General features: G+C 32.8%; 1 protein-coding gene across 3 annotated transcripts; it reads left to right on the top strand.

Annotated features, from left to right (window-relative positions):
• Positions 1-1158: 1158 nt before the first annotated feature.
• On the top strand, positions 1159-6320 carry LOC120162863 (CSC1-like protein HYP1). Of its 3 annotated transcripts, XM_039172928.1 has the most exons (12): positions 1159-1333; positions 1417-1423; positions 1756-2097; positions 2713-2865; positions 3219-3282; positions 3386-3595; positions 3900-4085; positions 4259-4557; positions 4728-5004; positions 5125-5406; positions 5559-5792; positions 6050-6320. In XM_039172928.1, exons 3-12 carry the CDS (start codon positions 1817-1819, stop codon positions 6200-6202), a joined length of 2139 nt encoding a protein of 712 aa, XP_039028859.1. In that variant the 5' UTR covers positions 1159-1333; positions 1417-1423; positions 1756-1816; the 3' UTR covers positions 6203-6320. The 3 variants fall into 3 exon arrangements, with proteins under 3 accessions (XP_039028859.1, XP_039028860.1, XP_039028861.1); XM_039172929.1 differs by lacking the exon at positions 1417-1423 and having other exon boundaries at positions 1159-1306; positions 1726-2097; XM_039172930.1 differs by lacking the exons at positions 1159-1333; positions 1417-1423 and adding an exon at positions 1435-1572 and having other exon boundaries at positions 1726-2097.
• Positions 6321-10704: the final 4384 nt, after the last annotated feature.

Raw genomic sequence — 10704 nt, 5'->3', positions numbered from 1 at the left:
GTACAAAATGTCGATTGGTCGTCGATCGATCATAATTTCACAGGAGTAGGGAACGATGGGGGTAGATGAGATCGAGTGGAATTTCGTCGACGGCAAAGGGCGATAGCTGATGTGGGATTTAGAGTTTGAAATGAAGATTTTTAAAGTTTGGGGGCTAGTTCAAAATTTTTGTGTTTGTTTTTTAAAAATATATAATTTTAATTTTTTTAATTTTAAATAAAAAAATTAAAATTACCATAGTGTAACACGTGTTACTTAATAAAAAAAATTAATAACGTTTACGGTCAGATACTTAAAATGATAACATTTATAATATTAAATATCAGAATCCTTAAAAAAAATTGTAGATACCTATTATTGAAAAACATCACTAATTTTATATTTAAGCCAAACGATTATAATCCTGTCCGTTTATAATATCCAAGTAATTCATATGACATAGGGTGTAAGAATATGAGAGACTGAGATCACTAGCCGAAAGAGGACAACCGCCCAAAACATTATAGCAAAAAGATCGAACTAAGGACCATAACCGGCACTCTACATATGTATAAATTAAGGGTAAATTACAAAATTTAATCACTCAAAATTGACCTCATTCTTGTCTCGGTTACTAAAGTTTATAAATTTTCAATGTAATTATTAAACCTTTAATTCATTTTTATTTTAATCATTTGAACGTTAAATCAAAAATGAAAAAAATGACATAACATTCATATGTGTTAAAATCATTATTCTCCTGTGTTTTTTCCAACCACTAAAGACTTTAACAAACTCATTTCATCATCTTCTATCAATTTTTATCAGTTTAGATTTTTTTAAAATCATATAAGAACTTGCAAAACTCAACTCATGAAACTCTAAACTGCTCTAATATATAATATGTATCTTCTAATCAATATAAAATCAAGACATTCACCTCGTCATTAGAATTTAAAAAGATATATTTTATCGTCGAGAAATTAAAGATAATATGAAATTAATTTTTTTTAAAGTTCATTTTATAAATTTTAAAAATGTGTCAAGTATCTTAAATTTTAAATTTTAGTGATTAAAATAGAAGTAATGTAAAACTTAGGCGTTGTAACTTATAATTTATCAACAAATTAAATATATACATGTTCATTTTTTTGGAAAAAAATGTTCAAGCGAAGTTGAGATTTGAGAGGTAATCCTATATGAATATTTGTTGAGTAAGAAAGTTCCCATCTTTGGCTCTGTCTTTGCTTCGTCTCCAAGAGCAACCCAAGCTTTGTGTTCTTGCCCCACTTTTACCTTCTCATCTCATTCTGCAAGTCTGAACCAGGTCTTCTTTCTCACTCTCTCTTTGTAAGGAGTTTATTTTTGGATTTCTTTTCTGGGTTTTAGTGCCATCGAACTGATTTATAACGTAGATTCTTTTCTGGGTTTTGGTTGTTCGGTTTCAATCTTATGCAAATCCTTAGCTTTGTTCATAGTTTAAGCTTGATCTGAGTTATTGAATTGTCTGTGAAGTGAAAACCGTGTAGAATCGTGAAGGTTTTTTGATACATGGTGCAAATGAAAACACTAACCAAACAAATAGTTTAAAAAGTTGATGGATTTGTTTGTAAAGTGCTGTCTTTTAACAGTTTGATAACAAAAACTTTTTTCCTGTGTTTCCTTTGCTGATCAGTTTGATGTTTTAAGTTCATTAGTGTTGGGGTTTTTGATATTTTTGACACGATCTTTCAAATTTTGAATCAGGGAATCCGGTCTGGGCAGTCAATGACTGCAATTGAGCTGTTTTGTTTAATGATCTTATAGAGGGTGATATATCAAAGCTGTCTTTGTTGAGATGATTCTTTCAGCTCTTTTAACTTCTGTTGGAATCAATCTTGGTCTTTGCTTCTTGTTTTTCACTCTATACTCGATATTGAGGAACCAGCCGGGTAACATCACAGTATATTCGCCTCGTTTATTTGGTGAAAGAAAAACTGAGCAGGAGGACGAGTTCAACTTGGAAAGATTGCTGCCATCGCCTGGTTGGTTGAAAAGGGCGTGGCAACCATCTGAAGATGAACTATTGTCAATTACAGGCCTGGATGCTGTCGTGCTTATGCGGATATTTGTTTTCTGGTAATTGTGATTTCTTATGATGTTTCTTTAGTAGCTAAAATAGGAACATAACCTGCAGGCTCCAGCTCTCAAACCTTTTTCTTTTATGGTAGAGATTCTTTGTGTTTATCTAGTCAATCTTTACTTTACTGTCTGCAATTATGTTGCTTCAACTCATCATTTTCTTGAAGTACACATGTTTGACATCCGTGTCTAACACATATCTGGACATAGGTATAGGACATGACCCTACCCCACCCTCCTCTCAAAATTCATGAAAAAACTTAGAAAAAAATTGAACATGCTCATGTGGGATATACATACCAGTACCCAACATTAACACTCAAATTTGAGTAACATAGATCTTCAAGGCCAGTATTCCAAATACCTTACCTTTGGCTAAGCAGAAAAGTTCAATATAAGTTGTAGTAAGACCATTTTTGACACAGTGCTTCAATTTCAAAATTGGATTCTTTTTTTAACTATATTTTTCCTGGAAAAAGTTAACCTTTTCTGAGAGGATGAACTTGATATGTCTACGGCATATAAAAGCATATTTTTTATTGTTACATTTCATATGGATCTATCTTTCTGCATGTCATCTTAAACTAATTTGGGGTTTTTATTTTAATGCAGTGTGAAAGTGTTTATCATTGCCTGTGTCATTGGAATCTTTATTCTTCTGCCAGTTAACTTTGGGGGGAGTCAGTTAACATACGATTTTTCTAATTTGCCGAACAAAACTCTGGAGTCCTTCAGTATTTCAAATGTGAATGATGGTTCAAACAGGTAATTCTTGCGTAGTTGGTTAACATATTTTCAGTTTCTGATGCTAAAACAACTCAATTATTGTTGTACCAAAGTTAAAATAACGGCCAAGACACGAATAAAATCATCCTTTCTTTTCATGTGTTATTGATTGCTAAGATTTCTGTGTAAGTTCATGATTGAGCTTTCCCGATTGCCTCCCTAGTGGTTTCTCCTTTTCAGCTGTTTATGTCATTTTAAATAGTAGTTCCTTCAAAAGTCCATGATTGAGAATTGTTAGATTTTGTGAATGTATAAAATTCATTATTTCATAACAGGCATTTGGATTCATAATGTAGAGGAAATGCTGACTATAAGTTTTTTCCATTTTCAAGGTTATGGATTCACTTTTGCGCTGCCTATGTTTTCACCGTAGTTGTCTGCTGTCTTCTGTATTACGTAAGTGATACTTTATGTATATTTATCTGCTCTTGCCAACAAGGTTGTTGTTTCATATAAAAATCGACTGAAGCTTTAATTTTGGTGATACGGAAATCTGCAGGAGTATAACTATATTTCATCGAAAAGAATTGCCTATTTTTATTCTTCCAAACCTCAGTCACATCAGTTCACAATATTAGTTCGCGGTATACCTGCTCCATCCGGTAGCAGCTTCAGTGAAGTTGTTGACAACTTTTTCATGGAGTATCATCCTTCAACTTATCTTTCACATACAATAGTTCGCCGAACAAGCAAGATTCAAAGTCTTATGGTAAACTTCAGCGTTAATATTTGAGTGATTCAGTCATCCTCAGGCCATTCACTTTATTCCATAAACAAATTTTTTTTCTAGGAAAACACTGCAATTTGGTTAATAATTGGTTGTTTGGAAAACATTGAACTGCGACTTCTCAAAGCTAATGGACCAATGTCCTATAGGGAGTTTAGGACAAAAATAATGTTGGTGTAGATATACTATTGAAGTATGATTTTCGAAACTGAATTTATCCCTTTTCTCCCTTTTGGTTTTGCTGTTCTCTATCCGGGTTTTGACAGTTCCATGTTGGTACATGTAGAATGACGCAGAAAAGCTATATAAAACACTTGGTCGCTTAAAATCGAAAAGCACTCAGCAAAGGCAAAAGCGTGAAGGATTTTTGGGACTCTTTGGTCGAAAAGTTGATATTGTTGATCACTATGAGAAGAAGTTGGAAGATATAGAAGATAATGTGAGACTCAAGCAATCATCATTGGCAGGAGAGGTTTGTGATGTTCTTGATCTATATATTCGTCTTAGTCAAACAAACACCAAAAATGATGCCTACTGGGTGCAAATTATAATTTATTGATTTTGGCGGTTGTGAATGTGGAAATCTGTGATCCGTCTCTATTTCATACTTTATGCACTGATCTTTATGCCTTTAAAAATTGCTAGGAAGTTCCCGCTGCTTTCGTGTCATTTAAGTCGAGGTTTGGTGCTGCAATAGCTTTGCACATCCAACAAGGGATTAATCCCACGGAGTGGGTTACTGAACAAGCTCCCGAGCCTAAAGACGTTTACTGGCCTTTCTTTTCTGCATCATTTATGAAAAGATGGATCTTCAAGATTGTGGTCGTTGTTGCATTTATTGCTGTTACGATTCTATTTCTTATTCCGGTTGTAGTCGTGCAAGGTCTCACTCATCTCGATCAGCTGGAGACCTGGCTCCCCTTTCTAAAAGGTGTACTGAGCTTGTAAGTGCACACTCTTTCTCATTGCATATGAAATGCAATATCATTTCAATGCTTTTGAAATAAAAAGCAGACAATTGATTTTTCAAGTTCTCTTGGCATATTAGAAAATGCTTTTGAATGTAGATTGTCGATTCACAATATACTAACGGACTGTGATTCTTAAATTGCAGGAGTTTTGTCAGTAATTTGATTACAGGATATCTACCAAGTCTCATTCTTCAATCGTTCCTATCCATTGTGCCACCGATTATGATACTTTTTTCTTCCATGCAAGGATATATTTCCAACAGTCAGATCGAGAAAAGTGCATGCATCAAATTGTTATGGTTCACTGTGTGGAACATTTTCTTTGCAAATGTATTATCAGGATCCGCTCTCTCTATGGTTGATATCTTCCTCGAGCCAAAGAAAATTCCAGGCCTGCTAGGTGAACTTGTGCCTGCACAGGTGAAAACAAAAGTCATGAAGTTCATATATATGAGACTTACATTATTTTTTTATTAATTATTAATCTTTATTTTCGGGTCAAATCATTGATATGATTTAGATTCTTTAACTTTCATGTAGGCATCATTCTTCATTGCCTATGTTGTGACGTCCGGATGGACCAGCGTATCTTCAGAACTTCTTCGTCTGTTTCCTCTTCTTTACAGTTTTGTGCAAAGACTATTTGCAGGGAAAGAAGAGGATGACGATGATTTTGAAGTTCCTTCAATCCCTTACCACAGTGAAATTCCCAGGATTCTCTTCTTCCAACTTCTTGGTGTTACTTATTTCTTCCTCGCTCCACTAATTCTGCCCTTTCTCTTTGTTTATTATTGCCTCGGATACATTATCTACCGCAACCAGGTAAGTGAAATGGCCCCTTTTACATCTTACGTCTATGTTTCTCTTACGCGTCATTTTTCTTTGAGTACCTCTGTCTGACAGGCCGATGTTTAATGCCAACCAATAACTAAGTATCTCCGAATTTGTTACTCTATTTCCTTTTTTTTTTCCAGTTCTTGAATGTATATGCACCCAAATTCGAGTCAGGAGGAAAGTTTTGGCCGATTGTGCATGATTCAACAATATTTTCCTTAGTGCTAATGCATGTTATTGCGATCGGAATATTCGGTCTTAAGAAGCTTCCTCTAGCATCCAGTTTAACTATCCCTCTTCCGGTTCTCACACTTATATTCAACGCATACTGCCGGAAGAGGTTCCTGCCCACATTCAAGGCTTACCCTACTGAGGTACGATCATGAACTACATTATCCACTCGATCATTTATATTCTCTAGAACTTAACAAGGATTCATTGTTCTCAATAATGTTCTACTCGTTCTTCATTCTGTTATATAATGAGTTCCGTCGCACCCGAGAACTAGGCTTGTTTGACATACTCATCAACTCATTTGATTACGGATTTTAGATGTGTATCTATTATTTGGTTCTTTTTCGTCATCGTATTAGTCCTGGTTGTGTTGACCTGCATATTACTTGTTTTACAGTGTTTGATAAAGAAAGATAGAAAAGACCTGGAAGATCCAACCATGACCGAATTTCTCGAAAAATTAGCGACTGCATATCAGGATCCAGCTACGATGCCAGTCCGATATTCCAGAAGCGACGATGGGCGCAGCTCTCCCCTTTTGCAATGTTGAAGTATAAATTCGGTAGTATATTTTCTCTTTTGTGGTGATTCAATATTGAACTGCCTGAACTTCAACAGTATGCGAACACGTTAAGTTTGTTATGCTTATGAAACTACATTTCTTGATTCCTTTGGGTCTCTATGTTTCAGTTCAGTAATTTGTATGTTGTTTCCATATACAAACTGATGAATGCTGAATTCAGATGAGGAGTATGAGATGTTTGGAATACTGCAGTAGGATATGAATATGATTCCAGCGGTGACGAACTTGGTGATAGAGTTTAAAACTTAAAAAAAAAATTAGAGGTTTGTATTAAAATTTTCAAAAATTTTGAATGGCTTACATTTAAAAAAAATAGGGTATAACTAAATTTTTGAAATTGACAGGTTTAATGAAATTTTTAAAAATTATGAGAAGGATTTAATTAAGAATATTCAAAAAACAAAGACTAATATGAATTTCTAAAATTTTATGGGGACAAATGAAATATTTTAAAAATTTTAAGGTCTATAAAAAATGTGATTATATTTATGTTTGACTATATTAGTAATCATATCTGATATTGTATTCCGTATATATTCAAACATACTTTAAATTCTCTAAATATAGGAGAAACTTCATAAAGTAAAGATGGGAAGGCAAAAGATAACTCTGATTTCAGGTCAGAGTGATGCAACTGGATGATACGGGTGAAGAAGAAGATATAATGGACTGCATACACGTTCTACCGACGGAATGAGTCCGGATTATCTTAATTTAGATTTGAGAAAATAACCTCAGTGACCAAAAATGACTTATAATATATGATTTTAACCAATTTTTTTTGGATTTATCAAAATGACTAACTAAATCGCAATGCGATCGATAATTCGCAACGCGATCTCCGGTATCGCAAATCAGTTTCCAATTCGCAACGCGAACATCGACTATCGCAATGCGATTTTCCAAATTCGTTTCGATAGTCCAAGTTCGCGTTGCGATAGTCCAAGTTCGTTGCGATAGTCGAAGTTCGCGTTGCGATTTATTCCAAGTTCGTTGCGATAGTCGACGTTCGCGTTGCGATTTATTCCAAGTTCGTTGCGATAGTCGAAGTTCGCGTTGCGATTTATTCCAAGTTCGTTGCGATAGTCCAAAATCGCAATGACTGGTGGTATTGCATTTGTTTCTTAAGAATTTTCTCTAAAAAAATAGTATTCGCGTGGTCGTGTCGAAGACACGTATTACCACGACCACGACACGAGAAGAGACGAAACGGACCATTTTGACATATGTAAATCGCAATGCGATAGTCGAAGTTCGCGTTGCGAATCTGGAAACTGATTTGTGATACCGGAGATCGCGTTGCGAATTATCGATCACATTGCGATTTAGTTGGTCATTTTGGCAAATCCAAAAAAAGTTGGTTAAAATCGTATATTATAATGCATTTTTGGTCACTGATGTTATTTTCTCTTTAGATTTTGACATCATTTGCGCTTTTATCTTTTTCTTTGATTGCCTCTCGGTTCTCCATTTTTCGCCTAACTGATTCAGATCGATTTGAATCGTATATCTGATTTTGATAGGCAAATTTTTCAACGGAATTTTTCAACTGACACCATCTTACCTGATCGGGTTGGGGAGTCGGTTACGGTCAATGAAAGATTAACACCCTTGAATCGTCCTTTCGGTACCAATTAATTTGTCCATTGTCTTTAATTGCAAAAATTAAAAATTTAAATTGAAAGTTAAAACCGATTCAAATTACTTACATTTGATTAGTTGAAATTCTTCTAAAAAATAGTCAAAAATATTAAGAAAATAAATAAATAAATAAAATAATAAAATAATAAATCAAGGAAAAAAAGAGAAAATAAATTAAAAAAGTCAAAAGGAAAAAAAGAATTGAATAAAAATTAAAGAGATGGAAAATGAAAAAATAAGGAAAAAAAGAATAAGTCAAAAGAAAAATAAATAAAAAAACAATAATTTAATAATAATAATAAAATAAATAAATAAATAAATAGAGATAAATAAAAATTAAAAAAATAATAATAGTGAAAAAAAACCAAAATAAAAAGAGTGAAAAAGAAAAGGGTTAAATATTGAAAAATAAAAAATGAAAAAATGTTATGAAAATAAATCTTAACAAAAAAATAATAATAAATAAAAAAGGATCAAAATGCAAAAAATAATAAATTCGAAACCCGAATTAAAACATTGAAAATTAAATTCAATAGTTAAAATATAAAAGATACAACTTACAGGGACAGCGGGTGTAATTTGCCCGCAAACGAAAAATGCAGAACCCTCCACTTCAAAACGACGTCGCATGGAGGGTATTTATACCCACAAAACTGGCCTTCCAAGGCCATCTACCCTCATTTTCTCAAATTCTCTCTCTCTCCCTTCTCCTACAAATTCCCACCGGTGGGAAACCTGGCTACAGGGCCGTCGCCGCCGATCGTTGCTCTGGCCGCCGAAAAAATCAAACTCAACCACAAGACTCCTCTTTATCCCTTAAACCCAGTTTCGAAGCCAAAATTTTACAAAAGAGCCCCAGCAAGAGTAGATCTACGCCCAAAGTCTTGGTCTTTTACCTTTGTTTCACAGTGAGCTTTTTGGCTTTCGATGGCTCTTTGGTTTTGAGGCTTGACTCCTCTCATTTTCGAACGGGATGGTATTTATTTATTATTATTTTTTGCTATGGTGCTTCGGCCTTTGGGTTTTTTTTTGTTCTGTTGTTGCGTTTTTTGGTACCCTCATTGTTTGGTTCGATCTTGTTGTATTTGGGTTCTCTGTCGTGTATCGGGTTGTGGCTCTCGATGATAGATCTCGATGTACTGTGTCCCACTCACCATGGCTTTGTAGGGTATTTATAGGTCTTCATTGGTCGCTGTGGTCTCGAAAATAACGGGATATATGGGTTGTTGGTTGACCGATTAAAACGGGATGGGTCAGTCCGATTTAACTGATTGCATGTCCGATTGCTTCGTGGTTGTTGTTGTTGAAAACAGGAGGTTGTTTCCTCTCGAAATAGCCGATTTAGAACCGACGCATGGCCTCACGCGCTTGATGATAATTCCTTGCGGCGCCTTGCTAACATGTGAAAACCCTACTTTCCCTTGGGCTGATTCAAACCCACCCAATTGGACTCTTATTGGACCGTTTGGACCATAACCTTGGACCTGGACCGAATTTTAAAAAAAGAAAATAAAAAGAATTAATAAAATAAATAAATAAAATAATAATAATATATATATTTCAAAAAACATCTTTAAACTATATATTATATTTTTAAAAATAAGTTTTCAAAACTATATATCATATAGTTTTCAAAAATGATTTAAAAAATATTATATAAGTTTTCAAAAAATATTTTTTAAAACTATATATTACATAATTTTTCAAAAATATTTTTAAAATTATATATTATATAAGTTTTTCAGAATGTTTTAAAAAAACTATATATTATATATATTTTCAAAATGATTTCTAAACTATATATTATCTAAGTTTTTAAAATGTTTTAAAAACCATATATTATATATTTTCAAAATGTTTTTTTAAATATATATTATATATTTAAAAAAATCGTTTTCAAAACTATATATTATGTGATTTCAAAAACATTTACAAACTATATATATATATATATATATATATAAATCGGACAAAAAATGAGTGTCTACATTATCATTTATAATTTTTCCTCTTTAATAAAAGCTCTTTTTCTATTTCAATTATTTCTTATCATTTCATATCTTCGTACACGAAGATCTTGTAATATTTAACAACATAAATTCATCTTTAAAACGAAACTATAAATCCTAAACCATTACTTTCTAACACTACAGTGTATTTGAATACCCCTTCCTTAAAAAAGTTTTAAAACAAAAATTCTAAACAACTATTCAAAAACTTTAACTTAAAACCACTAAAATCCTAAACGGATGACATAAATTAAAAATTGAAAATGATAAAATCTAATATATATATATATATATATATATATATATTGTTATTATCCTTTGAAGTAATGAGTTCGAGTATCATATATGTAGAGGTATAAACGTTTGTTATTAAAATGGTTAAGAGTCTTTAAATAAATATTACTTTGTATTCACTTAAGTTTTATAAAAAAGTAAAATAAAAGTTTAATACACTTTTTGGTGCTTAAATTATATCTCAAAATATGATTTGGTGCCTAAATAACTTTTCACTAAAAATATTGTCTAATTTTTCTAATGTTACAATTTTAGGTGTTTGGACAGTAACGACTGTTAAATTTTATCGTTATCTGACACGAGTCAAACATATAAAATTTTAAAATTTATTTTATTTCAAAAACTTAATATTATAATTTAGGGAAAAAAACTCTCAAATTTTACCTCTTCTGTTGTAGATCAGTCACCGTCGGTATGTGGTCTTCACCGTTAAAATTATTAGAATCGTTTTATTGTCATAACCGAAACCTAATCCTCCACCCACTATGAAACCACATCGATCGTCGCAAAGGATCATCGGTTTTC

This window comes from Hibiscus syriacus, unplaced genomic scaffold (assembly GCF_006381635.1).
Source record: "Hibiscus syriacus cultivar Baekdansim isolate YM2019G1 unplaced genomic scaffold, ASM638163v2 tig00111409_pilon, whole genome shotgun sequence".
Taxonomy (NCBI): Eukaryota; Viridiplantae; Streptophyta; class Magnoliopsida; order Malvales; family Malvaceae; genus Hibiscus; species Hibiscus syriacus.
The sequence above is the reverse complement of the archived record's forward strand: the minus strand, read 5'-3'. Positions and strand labels throughout refer to the sequence as shown.

Bases quoted from the DNA above. Each gene is read 5' to 3' on its own strand.
- LOC120162863 (XM_039172929.1), top strand. From the start codon at position 1,817: ATGATTCTTTCAGCTCTTTTAACTTCTGTTGGAATCAATCTTGGTCTT. The intron at 2,098-2,712 runs GTAATTGTGATT...ATTTTAATGCAG, and splicing joins ATGCGGATATTTGTTTTCTG to TGTGAAAGTGTTTATCATTG. The intron at 5,407-5,558 runs GTAAGTGAAATG...TTTTTTTTCCAG, and splicing joins ACATTATCTACCGCAACCAG to TTCTTGAATGTATATGCACC.